The sequence below is a fragment of the Podarcis erhardii genome (genome assembly GCF_964252035.2).
Source record: "Podarcis erhardii genome assembly, chromosome: 2".
Classification (NCBI taxonomy): domain Eukaryota; kingdom Metazoa; phylum Chordata; class Lepidosauria; order Squamata; family Lacertidae; genus Podarcis; species Podarcis erhardii.
This window is the reverse complement of record NC_138498.1, coordinates 82,445,199-82,471,010: the sequence shown is the minus strand read 5'-3', so window position 1 is coordinate 82,471,010 and position 25,812 is coordinate 82,445,199. Positions and strand designations below refer to the sequence as shown.

Below are 25,812 nucleotides of genomic sequence, written 5' to 3'. Positions count from 1 at the left end.
AGAGGCCACATATGACCTGCAGGCCTGAAGGTCCCCATCTGCACTACAGAGAGGCAACTCTTTGAAAACAACCGAAGTATAGTGTCCCAATCAAGGGAAGTAATATTCCCACTCTAGCCTGCCTTGGTCAAACCACACCTAGAGTACTATGTCCAGTTCTAGGCAATTTAAGGATACTGACATGCTGGGACGTATACAGAGAAGGGGGACCAAGATGATCAAGGGTCTGGAAACCAAGCCTTATGAGGAACAGATGAGGGAGTTGAGTATGTTTAGCCTGGAAAAGAGAAGACTGAGAGAATGTATGAGAGCCATTTTCAAATATCAAAAGGGCTGTCACATGGAAGATGGAGTAAGCTTGTTTTCTCCTGCTCTGGAGGCTAGGACTTAAACCAAGGGATTAAAGTTACAAGAAAGGAGGTTTCAATTAAACATCAGGAATAACTTTCTGACAGTAAGAGCTGTTTGACAGTGGAACAGACTCCCATGAGAGATTCTCCTTCCCTGGAGAATTTTAAGTAGAGGTTGGATGGCCATCTGTCATGTATGATCTACATGAGATTCCTGCATTAGAAGGGGTTAGACTAGATGTCTCTCAGGGTCCCTTCCTACTCTACCATTCTATGATTCTATATTAGGACATGTCTGAATCAGCATAGTATTAGGCTTGCAGATCTGCTCCTGGTGTTCAGGCCACTGAGTACAAAGACCCCCGAGTGATGAACAAGTACTGTGGCAAATGGCGCTTTTTAATTGCCCACGGAACATCCTGGATTCCATCTCCAGGTAGGGCAGAGAAAGAACCCTGCCTTCCTGGATCTCCACTGCCGGTCAGTGTGGACAATACTGAGAGAGATGGACCAATGGTGTCTGACTCACTATTATATGTACCTACAAGACAGCAGTTTTAGACACACTTATTTGGAGGTCCCAGAGGATCCGGCTGGAAGTACACAGCTTAAGCTTCAACGTATTATTACATGCCGTTGGCATGGCAACAGTTGTGAGGCAGTCTATTATCTGCGCTCAGCCAGTAATCCCTCTTCATCTGGAGCTTTCTTCTGTGCTAAGGAAGAGGTCCTATGAGGTTGGGGAGAAGGAGAAAGGCAAGAGAAAAGAACACCTGGGAGGCAAACACAACAATGCCCTATGTTTCAAACGGTGAGCTACAGATATTGGCGCTGATCTGAGAGAAAAAGAAGAGTAGGAGGTATTTCAGAAATTATGTGGAAGGGATATTGCCACCAGAGGTGTATTTAAACTCCATTGCGCCCTTGGCAGGGAGCTGTATAAGTGCCCCCTGTCCCTTGCGCTCTTTGGCAAGGACAAATATTGGCATTCCTGTGTCCCTTGCGCCCTTGCAGAGGAGCCTGCATGCCACACCCAGCCACCCAGAGCAGCAGAGGAGTGGTCCAGGGAGTGTGTAGGCAGGCTCCTAGCCGCTCCAAGCCAGAGTGGGGAGGCACAATTGTTGCACACTGTAGCGGGGAGTTCCCCGGGCTCAACACACACCCTGGGCCTGTATTCTTTTTTTTTTTTTAAATAATTTTTATTAATTTTCATAAACTAAAACACCAAAAAAAACATACACAAACAACACATGACTTCCCCATACCTCCCCTTCACTGCACCCTTGTTTCCAATTTTTTAGTAATCCTTCATTCCATTTTTATATTTAACTTCCCTCAGGTTTTCTTAACTTAAACATTTACAGCTGTAATTCTCTGTTTCTTACCCCTTGACATTTTGTCAGTCTGAAATTTTACAGCAGTTCTTAAAATATATTTTGAATTTTTCCCAGTCCTCTTCCACTGTCTCTCTCCTCTGATCACGGATTCTGCCGGTCATCTCTGCCAGTCCCATAAATTCAGTCACCTTCGTCTGCCATTCTTCCAGAGTAGGTAATTCTTGCATCTTCCAATACTTTGCCAAAAGGATTCTTGCTGCTGTAGTTGCGTACATAAAGAATGTCCTATCTTTCATTGGTACCAATTGGCCGACCATGCCCAAGAGAAAAGCCTCCGGTTTCTTTGCAAATGTCCACTTAAGGATTTTCTTAATTTCATTATAGATCATTTCCCAGTAGGCCTTAATCTTTGGGCAGGTCCACCAAAGATGGTAGAAAGTTCCTTCACATTCGTTACATTTCCAGCATTTATTATTGGGCAAATGGTATATCTTTGCAAGCTTGACTGGGGTCATGTACCACCTATAGATCATTTTCATTATGTTTTCTTTCAAGGCACTACATGCCGTAAATTTAAGGCCTGTGGTCCATAACTGTTCCCAGTCAGCAAACATAATATCATGACCTAAGTCTTGTGCCCATTTGATCATAGCTGATTTAACCGTTTCATCCTGTGTATTCCATTTCAGCAACAAGTTATACATTTTAGACAGATTCTTAGTATTGGTCTCTAACAATTCTGTTTCCAATTTTGACCTCTCCTTCTGAAATCCTAGTTTCCTGTCCTGCTTAAAAGTCTCATTTATCTGATAATAATGTAACCAGTCTTGAACCTTGGATTTTAGTTTCCCTGGGCCTGTATTCTTCTTGGGGGGCCAACCTATCCAACACAAATGATCTCCTCTATTGGCATGAAATCATATAATTGCTTTTGCTTAGACTTCTACACTTTTCATCCTTTCGCTCTTGCCTTTTCCTCCATGGTTATGCTTATTAGTTCTTTCTAGCTTACAGAACCATAAAGACAATGCACCAAGAATGCTCCAGTGTAACCCCTTAACACCTGGAAGCTTGTTTTTTTCTGGTTCCAGCTTCTCATGTGCAGGCTACCCAGTTTGCAGTCCTTAGGTGCCATTTTGACCAGACTTCTATGAACTCCCCACACACTGCTCAGCTTCTCATATTGAATCTGGCACACAAACACACCCCATCAATCTCCAGTCGTGTACTATGGCATATCAAAGCCGCCGAGTTTCTCTTTATTTCTGTTTCCCGCCCACCGAGGAGCGCAGGGCGCGCTGCTCTACCATTTTCCTATCTCTGTGGTCTAAATGAGGCGAGTATGCTGCCAGAGCCGCCGAACTGGCAGGCCAAGGGCGGAAGGAGCGGCTGCGGCAGCTGCGGCTGCTTAAGGGAGGCAAAGTGGTGACGCAACGGCCCATCCCGTGATCGCTCGGCCTATGGCGTCTTCCCAGCTCCGACTTCCTGGGTGGCAGAGGAGGGGCGGGGCTGGAGCAGGAGAGAGAGAGAGAGAGAGAGACCTCTGAGCGTTCGGATCCGGGACGGTGGGGCGAAGCCATGGTTTATATTTCGAACGGTGAGGGGCAGAGATTCCGCGGTGGGGAGGGAACCTTTATTATGGGGTGGGAGTGGGGCAGAGCATGGGGATAGCCATGATTTATTTTAGGGCGGCAGCCTTTATGTTGGGGAGGGTAGAACAGAGTTATCTGCAGCGCAATTGGTTAGTTAAGTATTTTTATTTTCTTGATTTAGGGAGGCAGCTGCCCCCCCCCCGGCTACGCCCATGGGGCAGAGGAAAATTTATGCCTGATCCTCTCTTTTTCTGCTCCTATTGTATTGGAAGTAGTGGAGGTGGTGTAGATCGAGGCCCCTACGCAAGATCACGCTTTCTGCAACCTGGTAGATCCGGAAGGCTGCCAGTAGTGTTTTCATAGTTGCTGAATAAACTTACATAATTCCTGCTGTTCCTGTCTGTGAAAAGATGCACTGAAAGGGTTGTCATGTTCGTATGACAGGGCTTGAGGTTGTTTTTCAAAGGGTAACTCCGAAAGAACCCGGGCGAATGGCTTCGTGCGGATTAAAAGCCTGTTTTCTTTTTCAAAAGCGGGATAATTAAATCGCCTTGTGGGCACCTCGAAGTCATTATTCAGATGCACAAAGAACTGCCTTGGTCTGTAAATCACCTATAAGGTTAGAAACAGGAATATGATTATCATTGCAGGTGTCAACCCAGTACATACCTCTTCTGATAAATTCTGGCTCACGGCCAATGCAGTTTTAACTAGATTTCGATTCATATTTTTAATTGCTTGGTTTGCCATCTCAAACCATTCTTCTGCCTCCTAATTTGGACTGTCGCCCCAGAAGAAAGAAATTGTTTATATGCCTTAATTTACAAATTTGGGGTGGAATTACTTTTGGCTCCTCTGCTTCATGTTAGCAGTAGGTGATAATCTTAAACTCTGTTGAACTCTGTTGAAGTAAGCATAGGATTAAGCTGTACAAATAGCATTTCAGAGTAACTATTCAATTGATCTACCTAATGTGTGTTGGTTCTCTGAACCTTGACTATTGCTCAGCAAATTAGAACTCAACTCTATACGTTCTTAAAGAATAATATACTTGACTTAAATGGTCATTGATTTGCGTTCTCAGTGCTGACACTAGCAGGTAATTGTGGTTTGATTAGTGCTTTTGGGGAATGGGAGAAATCTAATAACAATGATAAAAAGCCTAATGATTAAAATACCTTTTTTATTATTAGGGTGTTAATAAGCCTGCAGTAGTTCTTGCTAGTTTGCATTTTCCCTCTTTCACAGACAGCACTGAAATGTAAGCTTATAGTCTTTTAGCAGTCTGATTAAAAACAAACAAAACATTTCTATCAAGGGAACTGCTGGTGGAGAGGTGGGATCATATTTTCCCACCGTGGTTTACTGAGTTTTCACTCTGGTTGTGAAGGAAGGTATTTTTCTTTTTCTGTGCTATCCAAGTATGCTGACGGTGGAATGATGGAGCAATCTGTCCCTCCTTCACCAGCTTTCTTACTGGGTTGCTTGAAATTCCTGGTCACCTGTTGCTAAGTACAAGACTGGGTTTAGCACTAGAAGAATTTAAAAAATTAAGCATTGATTGCAGTTTCGGCTGGAGAACTAGTGTATCTTGTCCGTAGTTTGTAGTAACAAAAATGTGCAGGAGTACAGAAGCTAGGGCTGCTATGCTGTGTTCATTTTTAGGAGTAAGATTTTCTGACCCGTACATAACTTCTTAAATATATAGGACTAAGCTATAAGAGAGCTTTTAGGTGGAAGGATTTGCTAGTATAGTACTGTACTGATGGTTGTTGCTCCAGATGGGTTGAACATTGGAAACATAGCAACTATGATGCAAGAAACTAGCATTGTTAGGTGGGGGGGGGAGATGTTTCCACTTGATTTGTTACACATTAATGTGTGTTGCAGAATGGACGAGTAAACTTAGATTTGAACAAACAGAAATTTGCAGTTGGGCCCATATCTCCAGTTACAACTATTTTAAGTGACTATTTTTATGTCAAGTGAAATGTTACTTCCAGTAAACCAGGGGTGGGAAATTCTCCAAGTTTTGTTGGTCTCTTAACTGTCAGCAACCCCTGAATAGTCATTAGAGATTATGGGAGTCACAGTATAGCAACATCTGGAGGACCACAGATTCTCCACTCCTGTAGTAAATTATGTTAGGGAAGCATATAACAACTGGTAAAGTACATTCCTTGGCCAGCTTCCCAGGCTTTATATTTTTCAAACAGTAAGTCCCCATGCTACATGATTAAAGGGAAATAATACTGATTTGTGTTTTAACTTCTAAAATACCATTTTTTGTGAATAATACTGCTTTCTTCTTCATAATGATGTGTACATTGTTATTTTGAGATAATATTTATTATTATTATTATTAATTACAGGTCAAGTGTTGGATAGCCGGAGTCGGGCTCCATGGAGCTTGTCATTTATAACTGACTTCTTTTGGGGAATAGCAGACTTCGTAGTTATGTTGTAAGTAGAATTGTTCTCTTAATCTAAATCTTAAATTGTGCAACTTCAGAACCATCTGGGACTAGTCTTATGGCAGTGTCGATAGGTAGGTAGGTAGGTAGGTAGGTAGGTAGGTAGGTAGGTAGGCAGGCAGGCAGGCAGGCAGGCAGGCAGGCAGGCAGGCAGATAGATAGATAGATAGATAGATAGATAGATAGATAGATAGATAGATAGATTATAGGATGCAATTAACAGTCAATTGAACACCAAGCAAAGCTTTTCTTCAGTAAAAGAGAGTCGTGAGATGACAATACTCCACAAAGCAAGAAAGAAAAAGAAATGATTGATTAAAATTAAATTGTTCAATGCACAGGAAACTTAATAACATGAGATGCTTGTGACATCTGAAAAAAGGAAACCAGCATTCTAGGCTTTTGGGGACACCCTGATAATATTTTGATGTCTCATAAAGGCTATTTAAAATAAGTCCTGACTCAAGTTTAGATTTTTTCAGTCTTCCATTCAATTGACAAATGTTGGACCGGGAGATAGATAGATAGATAGATAGATAGATAGATAGATAGATATTCTCTTCAGAAGATATATATATCTCTTCAGAGAGAGATATATTCTCTTCAGAAGTAAAGATAGAAAAAAAAAATTGTAGAAAGGCAATTTTGCTGTTCATTTAAACTTAATATTACTACTGAACTGCTTAACCCTGCTGCTTAACCCTGTTATTTGTGGCACTGGATTAATGGGAATCTTTTGTCATTTCAGTTTCCAGAGCATTATTCACCCAGACTTGACAAGGAGAGGCTACACATCTACCTCCTCTTCAAGATACGATGATGGAAGGGGGTACTGCTTTTTCATTTTAATTTAGGGTGGGAAACTTGCTGCACTTCCAATGTTTTTGGATTCCCATATGCCATCAGCCAAACCAAACAGGCAGTCGATTTAGATGGTACACAAAATACTACTATCTTATTAAAAAGTCAGGTTGTTATGTGTGTGTTTTACTGAAAGAAACATTTATGAGCAAACAATATGTGACAGATTATATGGAAACATAAGATATTTAGGCCTGATTCACACACATCCCCAGTATTTAGATCTTGCACATGGTGAAGAACAGGAGCAAGGTGAGGGAGCTCAAGTAGAATCCCTATTGTGAGTTTGAGCCTGAAAATCCATTTACAAGTAAGCTGTCACCAGATAGCCATCATCACAGAGGATCATATGATGTGAGGCCCACTTGTGTCAGGCCTTGCTCTATGCTGAAGGTCTGTGCATAGCCCAACTGGATGCAAAACTACATGTAGAGACCATATGTGAGCCCCACCCTAACTTCAGTTATTAAAATCTTCCAAATTTAGTTCAGAATGAGAGATGCTGCATTTACTTCAAGCTTAGCTGGCCATCCTTGTAAAGATGCCTCACATTATAAAGGTATAAAGCAAAGCTTTGAAAACTGTGTGTCACAACACGTTAGTGTGTCGGTTGCCATGTGTAGGTGTGTCATGTGAATGCTCCCTGCTGTCGTCCAAGGGCTGGAAAGGGGTTAGTTTAACCCAGTGCATTTTTTTCTAGGGAGACGAAGGGGTACACATACCCCTAAACATTTTGTGAATCTTCGTACTTTTGTCCATTTATGTATTTATTTTTCCCGATTTGAACTATAAAATGGTGATTTTATTGAGTCAAAATGAGAGTACCCCTAAACATTTTTAAAGAAAAAAAAAGGACTGGTTTAACCTCTGGTTTGCTAGTAAAACTGAATTACTGTCTCATGAAATGATGCATGTCTAAAAAGTGTGTCACCAACATGAAAAGTTTTGAAAGCTCTGGTATAAAGGTATCTCATCTGTTGATAAGGAATCTTGCATTTTGGGGAGCCTAAGAAAGGAAAACTTATTTTACCAATCTTAGAAACCCATAATCTGCTACATCTGAAGGTGCTTCTCTGATGGGATTTCTTGCCAGGTGTTTTCTCTTCACATTTTGCTTTTGTTTGTTTTAGGCCTCCAGGGATTCCTCGTCGTAGAATGGGTCGAATAAACCACTTTGGAGGAGGTCCAAGTCCTCCACCCATGGCTGGAGGTGGATGAGGAAGGTAAGCTATGAGCTGTCGTTTTTTGGATTCTGAATTAAAAAATGAACTTTAGTTTGGCTTAGGAACACGATTTTTTCTTTTGCAAAATCAGAGGAAAAATCTAGTAATTGGTGGCTGCAAAACTAAATAATTTTATAGTTTTAAGTGCATATAGGGCAGATGGGTGAGCTTTAGATTTTGCCCTGTTCCTCCTCCTGCCCACTATTCAGAAAGGAAAGGTGTCTGCTCTACATGCTTTGACATTAGGCAAAGATCTGCAAAGGGAAAAACCAGTGTTCCCCTTTTTTTAGTACTGTACTTGGTTTGGGATGTAATTTTAATACCAATTACCTGGAAGCAAGCCCCATTGAATTAAATAGAACTTACTTCAGAGTAGTGTTGTTAGATTTGCACTGTGTCCAGACCTATAGTTTTCTAATATTTTGAATACTTAGTGGATTTCAGTAAGAGAGGTTGAGAGATAAGGAGCTGCATAATGTATCAAGGGGATATAAACTGAGCAGCAGTACTATACAAGTGGGACCTGCAACAAAATGTTGCATTGCGAAGTGCTCCTGATCAGGCTTCTTGGTAGCTATGCTCTCTTCTCCGCCTTCTGTTCCCCCTTGGCTTTTCATTTATTTCCCCCATAGACATCATTTGATCTGTGGCAACTATGTTCAGCCCTCATTGGGCTATTTTCTAATTTATAAAAAAAATCTAAGTTTTTTGCACTTCTGCAAACCTAGAAGTGTGGGTGGTACCTTTTTTTGGTTTTTTGGTTTTGTTGTTTTTGTTTTGTTTTGTTTTTTTGTTACATAAGGAACAGCACTCTGATAATGAGTGACCTTTCTGCATCCTAAGAATATGCTGAAGCACATTACCAGGACAATGACAAACTCTCCTGGCTGTTATTGTTCTTTTTTAGCACGTTAAACATCACTTACTTTGGATTTCCATGGTCACAGCTTCCACACTGAACTTCAGCACATGTCAATTTTTGGTCCAGCTCCAGCAGAAACTTATTTGTAGAGAGCCAGCTACTTCAGTAAAAAATCTCTGCAATTAGAATCGGTCATTAGAATCCATCCTTATACTGTACAGAAATTCTTTGTATATTGAGGATGATTATGTTTTATGCTTTGTGTTAAATAATGTTTACTTAAAAGAAATATACTTGTATTGATATCTTACTGTAAATGTTTAATAGCCAGGATTTTAAAAGCTACTTAAGACTCAAGTAAATCTAATGCAATTTTAGATTTCTTTTCTTTTCTTTGACTGCCCCATACTACATGACAAACCATGTTCAACATTTTTTTGGGTTCAAAAGCAGTTTTGTCAGGTTTGGTGGAGGTTGCCGCCTGAAGAAAAACAAATGTGATGACCTCATAAGCTCCTGGTGCAAATTTCATTGTTTGTAATGTATGGAATGTATGCAATCGCAACATAGCCAGAAAACTAATCAGTATTTTCTTCTTCTTAGGTAAATGCCTCTTTTGAGAGGCAGACAACTGGACATACATTTGCAACACTGAAATGACCTGCTGGCAGATGGACCAAATGGGTCTGAGTGTTGTGTGTGTGTGTCTAAATGATTCACTGCTCTGTGGATTAGCAGAACAATGAAGTTGTGCTGGGAATTCCGACTTCCAGGATCCAGTGTAACTGAAATGCAGTTCTATTAAATTAAATGCACCTGTTTAATGTCTGTTTTAAGCCTTTTTGTATAGTTTGTGAAAATTTTGTTGTAGCTGTAAAGTTATAAGAAATAAATATAGCTTTGCAAAAGACTGGCTTGGAATAATTTTCTTTTTAAAAAACTGTTCTAAAGGTTCACAAATCATGCCTATGACAAAACTTTTTTTAAAGGTTGACTTCAGAATACATGAATTGAGGAAAAGGGTAGAATCAGATTCACACCCCACGCATATCTAAAAACAGCATTTCCTGTGAAACCACTACTTATGAATGGCAATAACTCATCCTCGCTGGATTGTGCAGCCCCTAAACTAGTTGTGATTTGCTCCATCGCTACTGTCTTTAACTGAAATTTATAGAGCTTATGGTGGAATTTAAGAATTGATTTAAATTTTTATTCTTTCATATGATATATAGTTAATCTTCAAGTAATTTCCAGTGCCATAGAATATCACTTGTGGAAGTCCATAGCTTAGCAGTAGAGCACATTTGTTATACCATATTCAATCCCTGGCATCTCCAGGAGGGGCTGGACTAGATTCCTGTCTGGGGAAGTTGCTAGCATTTTCCCAGCCTAGTGTCCTTTCTTTTGAATCCCACTCCCACCAGCCCCAACCAGCAGTGCCATAGTAGTTCAGAGCATATGGGGGGTGCCAGAGGTTGGGTGGAGAAAGCTGTTGTAGCCGATACTGAACTACAGTGTTACCTCTACTTGCGTTCACCTCTGGTTATGTATCCTTCGGGATACGTGGCAAACCCGGAAGTATTTTTCTGGGTTTTGTCCTGCGTGTATGCGCAGAAGCACTCTACACACCATGCGCAGCACTCTACATGCGTGCATGTGCAGAAGCACTAAACCGTACCATGCGCAAAAGCGGCACCTCCGGTTGCGAATTCCTCGGGATGCGACCGGAGCTCCAGAACAGATCCTGTTTGCAACCGTAGGTACTACGGTAGATTGGTCGCTGCCAGAGCTGGCCAACCCATGAGGTGACTGCTTCAGGCAGCAGGATCCACAGGGTGGCAGATGCCAATGTCGCTCTTTCTCCCCTGCCCCCTTAAGTAAAGGTAAAGGGACCCCTGACCATTAGGTCTAGTCGTGACCAACTCTGGGGTTGTGCCGCTCACCTCGCTTTATTGGCCAAGGGAGCTGGCGTACATGTGGCCAGCATAAGCCGCTTCTCGCGAACCAGAGCAGCGCATGGAAACGCCGTTTACCTTCCCGCCAGAGCGGTACCTATTTATCTACTTGCACTTTGACGTTCTTTCGAACTGCTAGGTTGGCAGGAGCAGGGACCGAGCAATGGGAGCTGACACCATCGCGGGGATTCAAACCACCAACCTGATCGGCAAATCCTAGGCACTGTGGTGTAACCCACAGCGCCACCCGCCCCCTTATCCTTAACATAAACCTTCCCTGGCGGGATGAGCAGCACCATTTTGGAGTCCACCTCAGGCACCCAAACATCTTGGACCGGCCCTGGGGGCTGGTGTGAAGTATGACAGCTTTCTGGGTGCCTAGGGCCAAGAGATAATCCCACTTGCTCTCCCTGAGTGCCTTTGCCATTCCCCTTGCCACAGGGACCTAGACAGGATTTATTTATTTGGGGAGGGGGAGGCAGAATCGATTTATCTGCGATGCAATAGGTCAATTAAGTATTTTTATTTATTTACTTGATGGGGGGCGATGCACCCCACTGGCTACGCCCATGCCTCGCCTATAAAAAAAACAAACACAGCAAGGCAGGAGGGGAAGAAGTTAGTACATATCGGGAAGCTCAGCTGAAGCACTAAAACGCGACTCTCAGGGCCGTCTTGCGGCGGCCGCTCACTTCCGCCTGGGCCTTGTCTCTGCGCCACACCCGCCGCCGGGTGGCTGGAGGCGGAGGAAGGGGTTGGGCGCCGGCTTCCTCGTCGCAGCCTTTTCGGGGCGGAGAAGAAGCGGCCTCCGCCTCCCCGGAGCCTCCCTCGAGCGACCCGCGGAGGAAGCGGGTCGGGGTCGGGGATGACCCAGGCGGAGAAAGGGGAAGCGGCGGCGGCGGCGGCGGAGAATGGGAAGGACAAGGAGCGCGACAAGGAGAAGGAGCAGCGCGGCGCCAAGAGGCCCATCGTGCCTGCCGCCGTGCCGGAGTCCCTGCAGGAGGTGAGCCCCGGCTTAGGCGGAGAGGCTCCTCCCGTGGCCCTCGGGCGGTCGCTCTCGGCTCTGGCGCCGGCGAGGCCCGGGAAGCTTCTGCGCCTCCGTCCTCGCTCGCCATAGCCTCTGCCCAGCGAGATCCCCGCGGAACAGCCTAGGCCCGATTTCATAGGGCCGGTGGAGTCGAGTGGTGAAGCTTTCCCTGAGCTGCGCCCCTTCAGAGAGGTGCCCCACCATGGGATACTTGCACTTGCCTTTTATTTTAATGACTTGAACTCATTGCAAGATGGAATAACGCAAAGCATGTCAGCCTCGTGCATCCTCTTTTCTGATAGGCGGAACACAGTAGGAATGCTCTATGTATTAAATGATCTTGCAGATCTCATTTGCACCGATACAGTATTTCCAAGCAGCAGTTTACTCACTGATCTTTAATTTTATTTGCAAAGCACTTCACTTATATGCCAGCTGTATTGCCACCTTAGCAAGGATGTGTGAAAAACCTTGAGCTGGTAATGAAAATGCTATAGAAGTGAAGTACCTTCCCCTAGGGCAAGCTAATGCTGTGTCAGTGTGTAGGGGCATTTAACATGAATTTCACGCAGCAGGAACATATCCCCTATAGCATCCTATGAAAAGAGGTTCATAATAGTTTCTAATAGTAATATTATAGTGCCTTCTCCTATAATGGATGGTGCTCACTATTGATGCTGTCTACTGATGTTGACTGGTTGCCTTGTTGTCGTTTTGTCGTTTGCAAATGAGATCTGGAATATCATTTAATACATAGAGCATTCATACTGTGTTCCTCCTATCAGAAAACAGGTTGCACGAGGCTGACATGCTTTGCATTATTACATGTTGCAATGAGTTCAAGCCTTGGGTTCTCTGAATGTCTAAATGATATTAGTATTTCCATATTACATATTTTGATAAAATTGTCTGCATCAGATGTGCCACTCAAGGCATGCACCCTTTCTGTCAGTTTTTCAAATACAGTGCTACCTCGGGTTACAGACGCTTCAGGTTCCGCGTTTTTGGGTTGCGCACCGCATCGAACCCGGAAGTACTGGAATGGGTTACTTCCGTGTTTCGATGCTCACGCATGCACAGAAGCACGGAATTGCGACCCGCGTGGGCGCAGACGCAGAGCTGCGGGTCGCAAACATGCCTCCCCCACAGATCACGTTCGCAACCTGAGGTTCCACTGTACAGCAATTGTCCATCTAAAACACTATTCCAGATGTGCAAAAAAGCTTACGTAAATGTCCATTGTGGGAGGGGAAAGCACTGTTACAGAACTTAATAGCTATATTTTGCTGATGGCAGCTCAAAGTGTAAAAAGATACAGATTTTCAAAATGAGGCATAGACTGTATGTTTGGGCACCTACCAAATACTGTGCTTTGCTGGTTCCTGTTCCTGTTTGTTTATCTATTTTACTATTTTTAGCAAATACAGAGCAACTTCATTGTTGTGATACATCCTGGCTCAATGACTTTAAGGATTGGAAGAGCTACAGACACACTTCCTATTGGCATTCCTCACGTCATTGCAAGAAGGCACAAGCAGCAAGGGCAACCCACATACAAAGACAGTTGGCTTCTAAGGGAAGGACTCAATGTAAGTCTTAGAATTTGAGTATTATGTTAAATTGAACTGTTTCATTTGAACTACATTGTTTTTTTGGTGTGCTAAATTTTTCTAGTCATCCTTACTTCTTTGGGTTGCACGATAACAGCTTGCCTCTGTAATAACATGTGTTTGTCTTGCATCATCTATAGCAGCTACATATGGGAATTAATGCAGGCTATGGCATTAAACTTGCTATAAATGGCACAAGATTTAAGAGGGACAGATTTTTGCACCAAGCACTGAGGACCACATCACACAGGACTCTCTTTTATGTAGATATCAGTTTGGCACAAAAAAAATTGAATGTACAATGTAATATTATATATATATAGGTATCTATTTTTATTCAAAGGTCACCAGCAGTTCTTTAATTTACACAGGCATTTTCTGCAGAGTAGTGTAGCAAGTATAGTTTTTCTGGCTTCATTGATTAATCACCTGCTTCTGACAGTGGTGGCTATCATGAAATCACAGTCAAAGGAAAAGTAAAGAAAAATGAAAATATTGTCGAAATGAGTGAGCCAGCAGATTTTTAAAAAATGACTTTTTAAACAAGGAGTGGGAAAGGTATTGTTTTGTGGATCTGAATGGGAAATGCATTAGCTTACTCTGCTCCTCAAACATTTGTGGTCTCTAAAAATGCAAAGTCCATGGACAATATAAAGAAAATCATAGCAGTTTTGCAAAGGACTATGCTTGATTCTGAGCTTTCTTTTTGGGGCAGAGGGAGAGAATGTCAACGTGCTTATGCAGCTGCTTACATTTTATTGGTTAGACAGCTATTTTAATGATTATTTTATATTTTTAGGGTGTTTTAGGTTTTATTGAATGTATTGTGCCTTGATATTTTACATGAGTTTTAAAATATTTGCAAAAGTATTTTGAAAATAATTTCATTAAGAAAGTCAAAAGACCCACTTCTATGTTTAGAGGACAGTTACTTATTGTTTGCTTTTATTTAGAAACCTGAAAGTACTGAACAAAGACAGAATGGTCTTAAAATGGTTGACCAAGCAATATGGTCCAAAAAGATGTCAAATGGTGCCAGACGTATACCAGTGTCACCTGATCAGGTATCTCATTTATAAACTGATTGATAGAAATTGCTTTTTGAGGGGTGTAAAAGCAGTGAAAAGCCTTGTAGCAGCACTAATAAATCTAGGATAGTATTCAACTATGTTTTAGTCAGAGTAGGCTCATTGAAATCAATCATCATGACTAAGGTCCATTAATTTCACTTGATCTACTATGACTAATCCTTACTTGAACACTACCCCAGTCTTCAAAATACAGTGGTATCTTGGGTTACATACGCTTCAGGTTACAGACTCCTCTAACGCAGAAATAATACCTCGGGTTAAGAACTTTGCTTCAGGATGAGAACAGAAATCGCGTGGCAGTGGCACGGCAGCAGCGGGAGGCCCCATTAGCTAAAGTGGTGCTTCAGGTTAAGAACAGTTTCAGGTTAAGAACGGACCTCCAGAATGAATTAAGTACGTAACCAGAGGTACCACTGTAGTTCAAAGGCAGGAATGGACCATAGCCCTGGGCTTGACATTCAGAGGATCTCAAGTCCAATCTGTGGCATCTGAAATTTAAACAAGACCAGGTAAGCAGCTGATGTGAAAGACCGAGGCCCTTGTTGCTGACCACCAGTCAGATTAGATAAAACTTAGCCTTAGCGGGCTTGTCTAAGGCAATCTCCCGTGTTCCCTCTGGAAATTTATTTTTTGTCGTATAATAGTTCAATAGAGGGATAGCAGTTCAACAGAGGCATATAAATTATGATAAAATTTGAGCAACTCATATAGCGTATGACTACACATGTTTGTGCTCTTAAGATACTTTGAAAAATAGTTTAATTTTAAGTGTGACCATTTCCCCCCCCCCCCTATTCCTTGTTTCAAATTTCCATTTCAGGCCCGATCTTACAATAGGCAGATGAGACCTGCTATTTTAGATCATAGCTCTGGAACAAAATGGACAAACACTTCCCATCATCCCGAATATGTCATTGGAGAAGAGGTAGGAACACCTTGCCTCATTTCATTAAAAGTAATTCTCCTTCTGTATCTCATATACAGTTCAGCAACCATAAGTATTTTTTAAAAAATGTATTTGGGAAAAACACAGTTTTTACATTAGTTGTTTGTGGCACATGGATCTCCTGAAGTTTGAAAAAGAAGAAGCAATCATCTTGCAGTTCACACAGAAATCCCTGCTGGGTTGCCTTGAGGATATTCCTAATGCTCACAAAGCAAGTGGCTCTTTACAAGCCTGAGAGAAAGAAACCAAATTAGTGAATGCAGATGGAAACACAGTAATACGTTTTCATATGTAACCTATCAAATATTAACTTTTAAGCTGTTTTTATAAAAAGGTAAAGGTACCCCTGCCCGTACTGGCCAGTCGTGTCCGACTCTGGGGTTGCGCGCCCATCTCACTTAAGAGGCTGGGGGCCAGCGCTGTCCGGAGACACTTCCGGGTCACGTGGCCAGCGTGACAAGCTGCATCTGGCGAGCCAGCGCAGCACACGGAAACACCGTTTACCTTCCCGCTAGTAAGCGGTCCCTATTTATCTACTTGCACCCGGGGGTGCTTTCGAACTGCTAGGTTGGCAGGCGCTGGGACCGAGCAATGGGAGTGCAGCCCGCCACGGGGATTCGAACCACCAACCTGACGATCAGCAAGTTCTAGGCGCTGAGGTTTTACCCACAGCGCTACCCGCGTCCCAGCTGTTTTTATAACAGTCTTCAATTGAATTTTTAGTGTTTTAAACTGGTAAGAAAAACATCTGTCAGGATTCCTCTGCCACCCCTCTACTATTGACACCAGTGGCAGACTTGGGGCTCTCAAATTTCAGCAGCCCCCTGTGCAGCCCTAAAATTCAGTCCCCCTGCACCTGTTGCTCTCCATTCTACAGCCCCCTTCAGTGTGGCCAAACCGGCCATGCCAACCTAAAACTGTTGACACTCCACTCATGCAGGGAAAATAGAACTGAAGACTATGCAAGGCAGCTGCTTTTTCCATTCACTGCTGCTGTAGTATGGGTTCTGGAACACAGGACATCAAGGGCAGTGTGGCAAAATGCAGTGTTTATGATGGTCTTATTTTAAGAACAGCAGCAAAAAGAATTGCTAGTTTTCTACAGAGAATATGGCATTCAGAACAGCATTTTCCAATGGGAAAAATGCAGTTTATACAGAGTAATGGGCGAGCTTAATAATAAATGGTAATGTTACAGAAAAATGCAGCATTAAAAAAGGGACAAGGCAAGGATGCCCTATGTTGTCACTGTTATTTAGCCTAGTGTTAGAAGTGTTGACTAGAGAAATACAAAAATTGATGAAACAACAGGAATTAAGGTCAGTCAGGGAGCGTACAAAGTGAAAGCCTTTGCAGACAACATTGTGTTGACGTTGGAAAATCTGATAGTAAGGTCCAAATGATAATAGAAACTATAACAAAATTTGGCAACTTAGCAGGATTCTGTATAAATAAGGAGGGAAATTGATAGTAAAAAGTCTAGACTCGGATGCAAAAGATAAACTTGAGACTATCACCCGGGTGGGGGGCAGGGAGGTTAAATATTTGGGGATATGGATATCCGCTAAGAACTTAAACCTTTTCCAGGATAACAATGTTAAAATCTGGAATGAAATTTTAAAAAGTCTAGAAAAATGGACTAGAATGAACCATTCTTTGTGAGGAAGAATATCCGTAGTCGCAATGAATGTTTTGCCCAAGATGATCTCTTTATTTTAAACATTGCCCGGTGATAAATAGCCCAAACTGTTTCAAACAGTCGAAGAAAGATGTGACAAACTTCATTTGGCAGGAGGAAACACCCCTGAATTAAATATAAAAATCTGACAGATGTAAGAGAAAGAGGGGGGCTTTGCCTTTCCAGACCTCAGACTTTATTATGAGGCAGCAGATAAGATCAAAAAAGGAAGACTTGAGATGATAATGGGTGGAATATCAGGATATGCAGCAGATCAAGATTTCCCTAGAATGCCACCGAGAGATGGACTGAGAAGTCTTAGAAAAGTGATAAGTGGTGGATATTGTATGGTGTGTGTCTAAAAGCTTAAAATGGCATAAATAAAAGTTTTTGTCTTTTTTTTAAAAAAAAAATGCTAGTTTTCTGTTACCACTAAAGGCTGAACAGTGTTGTATGTTTCAGTTTGCTTTGGAGTGCTTTTTTGTGTCGAAGTGTTACTGACTAGCAAATGTACAGAAATTCCAAGTGTTCACAATTAAACTTTGAACGAGATAAATATAGTCAATTCTTCTTTTCAGGCATTATATGTTAACCCTATGGACTGTTACAATGTTCATTGGCCTTTTCATCGAGGGCAGTTGAACCTTCACTCAGGGCCAAGTGGTTCCCTTACTGCAGTCCTAGCTGATCTTGAAGTTATATGGTCACATGCAATACAGAAGTATTTAGAAATACCTCTGAAGGATTTGAAGGTGAGCTATGGCAGACTTCATTTGCTCATGACAATGACTGTCAACGTTTCATCATTGTTGCTGCAAAAAGATTTGACTGTTGAAGCCTTTGGCAGTCTAGGTCCTACATTCCTTAGTAGCACCTTCTTCCATGTATACTTCCCATCGGATCATCTAATGCACTACTCTGTTTAAAAACCTTTAGAATAAGAGTTTAATTAATTCATTAATATCCCGGCCTTTCTCTAAAGGAGCCCATGGTGGCAAACATATCAATACTGAAACATTAGAATGAAAACAGTTTAAAACTCCTAAAAATAATTCCCCACCCTCAAAACAATTGATTTCAGGGTTTTCAGGGACAGGTCTTTCAGCCATCAAGTACCTGGGTAAACAGGAATGTTGTTAAATTGCTCCTAAAAGTTAATGAGAGAGAGCAACACACCTCATAGGAGAGCGCACTCCACAAATGGGGAGCAACCACCAAGAAGGCCCTGTTAAGGAGGTGCTTAGTTTATAACTGTGGTGTTCACCTTGCAGTTCCCTACCAAGTGAGCTCTAGTTGTTCATAATTAATTCCTTTATTTTTGAAAAGACTTCTGCCCCGCCTGATTTCACAAAGGAAGCTAACAAATCAGATAATAACAGTAGAAGAACAAATGACCCCAAATTAAACCTGCTTGTAAAATGCAAAATATAAGCCTGAGTATCAAAACTAAAGAAAAGCCAGAGGAATTCTGGTTCCCTCCCTATTAAGATTTATAGCAAATGGTTGTGGTTGGCTTCAGGAGAGGGAGAGGATGTCCTGTTGTGCAGATGGAAGGTCTTGTGCTAGTTAGTACCTGTGTGTGCAGGCCACATCCTCACCACTTTGTGGCCTCCCTTGTGGGTTGTCCAAGGGAGAATGTAGACTCTGGCATTCTCCAGAGAGTATGAAAATCCTGCAATTAGCCCTACTGCATTACAAGAATTGGTTCAACATCCAGGAGGAAATTTGGCACCTCACAGCCAAGCTGTTAGATTTCCCCATGCCCTGGATTAAAACATTTCAATGATGTAATTGGCCCTAGCTCTTAACCAATATTTTCTCTTCCTTCAATAATTGAAATTATTTAGATAGCTCATGGCATGAACCCGTTCCACTGTATGAAGACCAACAGACCGGAAAATGAATCCTAGTTTGTTCTTTTCTCTTTCAGTATTACCGGTGTATTTTGCTAATACCAGACATCTATAACAAGCAGCATGTGAAAGAAATAGTAAATATGATCCTAATGAAGATGGGATTCTCAGGTAATAAAGCAACATCTGTGGTCAGCTGCTTAGTGCAAGGGTTTTGAAGGTACCTTTTGTTTCTAAGTTGGAATCATGAAACTTCCAGAATGTTTTTTTGCTCTTAACTGCCACCCATGTCTCATCCAGGTGAATAAATAGTTCAGTCTTTGGCAACATATATCATGAAATTAGTAATGTGCAACTCTATGGCCAAATTTTAAAGAAATTACTTCAGTGTTTGGTCAATACAAAGTTGTGTTTGCTGAGTCAAAACCATCTAATCTACTTATGTATCTTACAGAGGTATTGTCATCTAGTTTCCACTATAGGACAGGCCCCAACTGGATGTAACACTACTGAGATCCAGAGCCTCTGCTACAGTCACTCCCAGCTGTCTCCTACCAACAACTGCATTGGGCAGATGAGTCCTGCTCCAAATAGCAATTTTCAGCTCACTGTCTAAAAGACTCAAGTTGGTTGGGAGATGCAGAGACATGAAACACTGATTTTAAAAAATATTAAAACAGGGAAGCTGGAAAATATTATCATGGTGACATGTTGATCTATTTATGAAACGCATGGGTAGCAATAAACACATTTCTTCCTCTCTTTTGTTTAAAACACTTCCCAGAGTTTTATATATATAAAAGAGGGCATGTTATGGGAAGTGTTCAGTAGTGGGGCACATATGAATAATGTTTCTGAATAGGGTAGCAAAGCAGTGTATATAACAGTATTCCTGCCATTTTGTTTTCAGGCATAGTGGTCCATCAGGAATCTGTCTGTGCTACTTTTGGAAGTGGTTTAGGTAGTGCATGCGTCGTCGATGTGGGGGATCAGAAGACAAGTGTCTGCTGTGTCGAAGACGGTGTTTCGCATCGTAACACCAGGTAACTATTATAAAGTGGCAGTAACATTCAGGTGAAAAGAAGCAAGTCTTCTAATGGCTGCTGCTGCTTTTTTTAGGTTATGCCTTGCATATGGAGGTTCTGATGTGTCAAGATGCTTTTATTGGCTTATGCAGCGAGCTGGGTTCCCTTACAGAGACTGCCAACTAGCTAAAAAGACAGATTGCCTTCTCCTGCAGCACTTAAAAGAAACATTTTGCCATTTAGACCAGGTAAGTTCAAAGACCTAGATAAGGAGCTCCACACTTCTGATTTGCTGTTTCCCAGGCCCATGTTTGGTCACAAACTAGTGTGACATTACAGATTTTTAGCTGTATAATTAATGGTAATAGAGGTTATGAAGAGAAAACTAGTGTAGTTTGAAAGATTTGAAAGTTCATTAAAGCATTAATACCTTTTTCTATGTTTTTTTATCAGGATTTATCTGGACTAAAAGATCATGAGTTTCAAGTTCGTCACCCAGATTCTCCAGCTTTGCTGTATCAGTTGCGCTTGGGAGATGAAAAGTTACAGGTAAAGACTGGGTGGGGTATACATGCACATAAGGTGGAAAGAGACTTTTCCCTCCTCTCACCCCCCTCTGTGCTCCCCAAACCTGTTATTTTGGTTCTCCTAACCCTCCAGGGTAGATTTAGCAGGACACGGGTAGAAGAATGCAAAAATGCAGACCACATTCTGTGTACACAACTTAGTTGCATCCTGCCCTATGATAGACATGCCCTGGGATGTAGATGCGAACTTAAGTGCAGAAGTCAATGAAAAATAAAGGTAAAGGTAAAGGGACCCCTGATCATTAGGTCCAGTCGTGACCAACTCTGGTGTTGTGGCACTCACCTCGCTTTATTGGCCGAGGGAGCCGGCGTACAGCTTCCGGGTTATGTGGCCAGCATGACTAAGCTGCTTCTGGTGAAGCAGAGCAGCACACGGAAACATTGTTTACTTTCCCGCCGGAGTGGTACCTATTTATCTACTTGCACTTTGATGTGCTTTCAAACTGCTAGGTTGGCAGCAGTAGGGACCGTCGCAGGGATTCGAACCACTGACCTTCTGATCGGCAAGTCCTAGGCTCTGTGGTTTAACCCACAGTGCCACCCACGTCCCAGCCCCAATGAAAAATAGTGGGGTGTTAATTAGTTTTCAGCAGCTCAATCTGCATGTTTCTCTTCTTCTAGTCACATTGAGTGCTATGATATTCAGGAGATACACAGCAAATACAGATGTGGCGTAACTAGCTCAAATGCTTAAATGTTGAATTAAATAAACTTAATATACCATATTTTTCGCTCCATAGGGCGCACTGGACCATAGAGCGCACCCAATTTTTAGGGGGGGAAATCAAGAGAAATAATCTTAAACACCCCCCCCAGCCCCAAAGAGCAGCGTACAGGATGCGCGCAACCTCTCCCTGCCGGAGATGATCCCACTGGCTGCTTTGGATGGATCCCGCTGGCTGCTTTGACTTCCTCTTTAGCTCCACGCAACCTCTCCCTCCCGGGAGAAGCTGCGGGGCTAAAGAAGCCATAGCCCCGTGCAGCCTCTCCCTGCCGGAGGGGCTGCACGCGGCTATCCCTGAAACCTGGAGAGCGAGAGTGGTCAGTGCGAACCAACGCCTCTCACTCTCCAGGCTTCAGAGAAAGTAACACGAAGCCTTTGGAACACGGAGTGCTCCCTCTGCGCTTCGGAGGCTTAGCGTTGCTATCGCTGAAGCTAAGGAGCCTGCATTTGCTCCATAGGACGCACACACATTTCCCCTCAATTTTTGGAGGGGAAAAAGTGCGTCCTATAGAGCGAAAAATACGGTATGTTTCTATCTACACATGCTGCTGACAGGTATCATATCATTTGGAACACGGGGCTGTACCCTATGCAGCTCTAAGTAGCTTGTTACATCAGCAGAAGGATTTAAGTTTGTACAATATAACTTCTTCCTCTCCCCCCCCTGCACACCCCCTAAATCTGTTCTAGTTGTTCCTCTAGCCTTCCAGAGCAGATTTGGGCAGGGTGTGAGAGGGGGAAGAGTTCCATTGTGCAAGCAAAAATCCTTCTGCTAACAGAACAAGTGCATTAGATACCACCCAAGATGTTTTATCTGCTTCTGAAACTGATTGCTCTGTTAGAAAGCAAGTGCAAGCAAGCATTGATGAAATGGTAAAGATAATTTTAAGCTCTTCCCCATCTCTCATGATTAGGCTCCCATGGCATTATTTTATCCAGCAACCTTTGGAATTGTGGGGCAGAAAATGACATCTTTGCAGCAACGATCACAAGGTGATCCTGAGGATCCGCATGATGAACATTATCTCTTAGCTACACAAAGTAAGCAGGAGCAGGTGTGTTGTGTGTCTTTTTCCTTGTTTTCTCTTCCTAGGAGACTTTTCTGCACAGATCTAATTATACTTAATTAAAGCCTTCCTCTTGGAGAATAGCTAGAAGGTTCATGCTAATGTTGTAAACCGCCATGTGATCATTGGTTGAAGGGTGGTATAGAAAATAAAATATAATAATAATAATAATAATAATAATAATAATAATAATAATGGGTTCATTTAGACCTCTGGCATGGCTGCAAAGAGGAGTTCAGAAGCTTTTGCTTTCATTTTAGAACAACAGCAGCTTGCTTTGTCATTTGAACCTGGATGAGTGGTGGTTAATCTCAGCTATAGTTAATTGTAGGAAGCCAACTTCAAACCACAGTTTATAAAGCTGGCTTGTTCCAGCTAAGCATAGTTAAAATTTAACTAATTTAACTAATTTTTGGGTTTGGACAGCATGCAAAACAGCAGTTCATTTAAAACAGAAGTAGCAGTTTCTGATGTTTTCATAGTCATTCTGGATGAGAGCAAGTGAGCTCAAGGCTGACAGACTTTTATAAAGTTAATCTTTGCTTTAGGGTTATGTCTGAAGGCAGGCATAGTGTGTGTGTGTACATACTAACAAGAAGTACTAACAAGAATCCTTTCAAAGCATTCCATCCTGTAACAGCAAGCTATCACTCTGCTTGGGAACACATTTTTAAAAGAAAAGCCTGATACATTTTCAGATACATTTTAATTGAATAACTTTCTAAAGCAATGCCTGAAGTAACTGATATTCTAGTTTGAAGTCTTGTTTGTTCTGTTATGTTTTACTCCAGGAAGACCCATTTATCCTAAGTACAACCCAATAAGGCAGACATGTATCTACAAAATAATTTAGTTAAAAATGTGATCCCATTGAGATCACAAGATGAAATTTTGCAGGTAGATCTTAGAAATATTTAATAATACAATTTCTTTGGAAATTTTAAATCAAATTAATTTTTTGAATCGCTTTTTAAAATTTAAAATTTTGTAACCTAACTTTGAAATGTAAAGTAAGCCCATCATGTGACATATCATATTAAAGCCCACAATGTTCTGAAGAGATTGGTATTTTTTAGTTTTGAAATATCTTAATTCTGGACTGAGCTTTTACAGTTTTTGTGTAGTCAGACATGGCCAAAATTGTCAATTTTTTAAAATTTCCAACTATCATGACTCAAAAACAGGATGTGATAAAAAAATTAAACTTTTAGATTTAAACTATTCAACAAGTGTACAAAATATTAAGAAAATTGGATGACATAAGGTTAAAAAAAATGGATCATGATATGGAATGACCCGGTATGCTTGATTTTATTGTCATTACCTTAGTTATGTAAAAGCTTTTTACAAAATAATAAAAGCAAAACTTCAGTAGTATTTCTTCAGTTACCACTCTGATCCTACAGGTGGCTATAGTTTGGGTGGCACATGCAGTTGCTTCCACAAAGGTCGCTATGATGGTATACTGTGTATGGAATGTGCTGAGCCATTGGAAATGGAAGACTTGGGTAAGGGAGCATATGGTGTTTGTGCCAAAGAATATGAAAATAATATGGCGAAAGGCCAGAAGTAGCAGTGTGGCTTTACTCGCCGCCCAGTCCCTTCGTGTCAGGTGTGATATGTGGGACTGTTTTTAGCTGCAACACTCCTCACACCTATTTTGGCAGATGCAGTGGGATGTGTTTTGCATCTAACAAAATTGGATCTTTTCAAATGATAACCTGCCCTGTTTTGCTTTTTAAAGTCTGCGAAAGCAACAGCCGACAGGAAGTCGATTTCCAAGCCTAGTGGATTTGAGGGGGATCTGCGTGGCCAGTCTGCAAGCGTTGCTGAAAATCTCTATCCTCCAGAAGTCGAGATCGGCACTTCGCACGGTGACTGCATTATGGGTGGAAATGAGTCTGAAGAACCCCTTACAGCTCACATGTCCAGGAAAACTGCTGTATCTCAGTTTGAAGGGAAAGCGTTAGGCCTTGACAAAGCAATCTTGCACAGTATTGATTGCTGTGGTAAGAAAACTATATATACTTGTTTATTAACAGTAATACTTTGGGCCAAGATAGATTCTAGTACAAGGAGGATTCATAAGTTTGCAGGAACTAAATATCTACTCTCGCTCTCATCCATTTATTCTTTAGTTACCTGGTTCAATCTGTTTTAATGTTAACGGCTAATTCTGTATGGTTTCAATTCATTCTTCACAGTTTACATAAAACTTATTTTGATTTTGATTTCTCAGCATCTGACGATACCAAAAAGAAAATGTACAGTTCTATCCTGGTTGTAGGAGGTGGTCTGATGTTCCACAAAGCCCAAGAGTTCCTTCAGCACAGAATTCTCAACAAAATGCCTCCTTCTTTCAGGAGAGTTGTTGAAAACGTAGAAGTTATTACAAGACCAAAGGTACTTGTGTATGAATCTAGGGATACTTTTAGGTCAGGGTTGGGAAATATTTTCTTTTCTGTCAGGAGCCACATGACTGAAGTGGTGGGTGACTAATAAACTAAAAGCCATCCCCTTCTGCCCAAAATTCATTAAGAACAGCAGCAACAAAGCGATTCTTCTTTTGCTACAAAAGTAAATGGTATCTTTTGTGCTGATTTGGGATTGTAAAGATTTTAAGCACTGAGCACAACGTCTCACAGTAGCCCCTGTTAAAAACAGTAACATTCTTAAAGCAAATGTAAGTGGGTTTGTGGGGTTTAGTTTACACCATTTACCTTGCTCATTCTTTTCCTTTGCATTAATCGTAGGACATGGATCCTCGTTTGATAGCATGGAAAGGGGGTGCTGTTCTAGCCTGCCTGGATACAACACAGGAGCTCTGGATATATCAACGAGAATGGCAGCGATTTGGTGTCCGTATGTTACGTGAAAGAGCTGCTTTTGTCTGGTGATCTTGTGCAATATTTAGATAGGATAAAATGCTGAGTATTACTTTTTCTCTTTATAGCCCTGACATTTGTGTTTTTAATAAAATCAATATAAAAAGAATCATTTTTCTTCTGGGCTGTTTAAGAAAACTGTAGTTGTACTCAAGATTTTCTTAAAGCTTTTCTCTAGTTTTATGCTTTGGAGTGGTCTCAATGAAGCACATGGCCCTGGTCTAGCTCATATTGTGACTAAATTAATAATTCTCATTTAGTATGAGGGAGGTATACAGCTAGGGGTTGTCTCCATCTACTGTCCAGAACAGGCAGTCATATGATTTGTTTAGCTCACTTTTCAGTTCCTTTCTTGCCTCCTCCAGGATCAGACCACAGCTATTCCTCTTCAGCATTTTCTCTCAGAACTTAATTCTTCCCCTACTCATCATTTGCTCACTTCTTTCTTGCCTCTGTTGACTTCTCTTCCACCACTTTAAAATGGGATGAGTGAGGAAAGGTGACAGCAAAGCTGATAAAAAATAGCATGTGTTCATACAGCCAGAGGCTTCTAAAGGTTATTGAGCAGGCACTGTTGAGTCCCCAGATGAGAGGTACCTGTCAGAACCGTGGGGTGAAAACCCAGCTGGACAGGCTCCAGCCAGAGCGTCTCCCTTCTCAGA

At 41.8% G+C, this 25,812-nt stretch overlaps 2 protein-coding genes across 3 annotated transcripts; both read left to right on the top strand.

The window, feature by feature from the left end:
- Window positions 1–1,034: 1,034 nt before the first annotated feature.
- SELENOK (selenoprotein K) lies at window positions 1,035–9,609 on the top strand. 2 transcript variants are annotated; one of them, XM_081851633.1, is made up of 5 exons: window positions 1,035–1,161; window positions 5,652–5,742; window positions 6,502–6,582; window positions 7,745–7,837; window positions 9,303–9,609. In XM_081851633.1, the coding sequence occupies exons 1-4, from the start codon at window positions 1,083–1,085 to the stop codon at window positions 7,830–7,832; spliced, it is 339 nt and encodes a 112-aa protein (XP_081707759.1). In that variant the 5' UTR covers window positions 1,035–1,082; the 3' UTR covers window positions 7,833–7,837; window positions 9,303–9,609. The 2 variants fall into 2 exon arrangements, with proteins under 2 accessions (XP_081707759.1, XP_081707760.1); XM_081851634.1 differs by lacking the exon at window positions 1,035–1,161 and adding an exon at window positions 3,118–3,284.
- Window positions 9,610–11,391: 1,782 nt separating this feature from the next.
- On the top strand, window positions 11,392–25,259 carry ACTR8 (actin related protein 8). Its single transcript, XM_081848869.1, has 13 exons — window positions 11,392–11,660; window positions 13,103–13,273; window positions 14,248–14,358; window positions 15,206–15,310; window positions 17,588–17,761; window positions 18,940–19,033; window positions 19,773–19,905; window positions 19,982–20,135; window positions 20,341–20,436; window positions 22,113–22,253; window positions 24,010–24,274; window positions 24,505–24,668; window positions 25,019–25,259. Exons 1-13 carry the CDS (start codon window positions 11,523–11,525, stop codon window positions 25,160–25,162), a joined length of 1,890 nt encoding a protein of 629 aa, XP_081704995.1. The 5' UTR covers window positions 11,392–11,522; the 3' UTR covers window positions 25,163–25,259.
- The last annotated feature ends 553 nt before the right edge of the window (window positions 25,260–25,812 follow it).

Coding starts and splice junctions, on each gene's coding strand:
- ACTR8 (XM_081848869.1), top strand. CDS start 11,523: ATGACCCAGGCGGAGAAAGGGGAAGCGGCGGCGGCGGCGGCGGAGAAT. Junction 19,906..19,981: donor GTTTCGCATCGTAACACCAG/GTAACTATTATA, acceptor TGCTTTTTTTAG/GTTATGCCTTGCATATGGAG. Junction 22,254..24,009: donor CACAAAGTAAGCAGGAGCAG/GTGTGTTGTGTG, acceptor TGCTTTTTAAAG/TCTGCGAAAGCAACAGCCGA.
- SELENOK (XM_081851633.1), top strand. CDS start 1,083: ATGAGGTTGGGGAGAAGGAGAAAGGCAAGAGAAAAGAACACCTGGGAG. Junction 1,162..5,651: donor AATGCCCTATGTTTCAAACG/GTGAGCTACAGA, acceptor TATTAATTACAG/GTCAAGTGTTGGATAGCCGG. Junction 5,743..6,501: donor GCAGACTTCGTAGTTATGTT/GTAAGTAGAATT, acceptor TTGTCATTTCAG/TTTCCAGAGCATTATTCACC.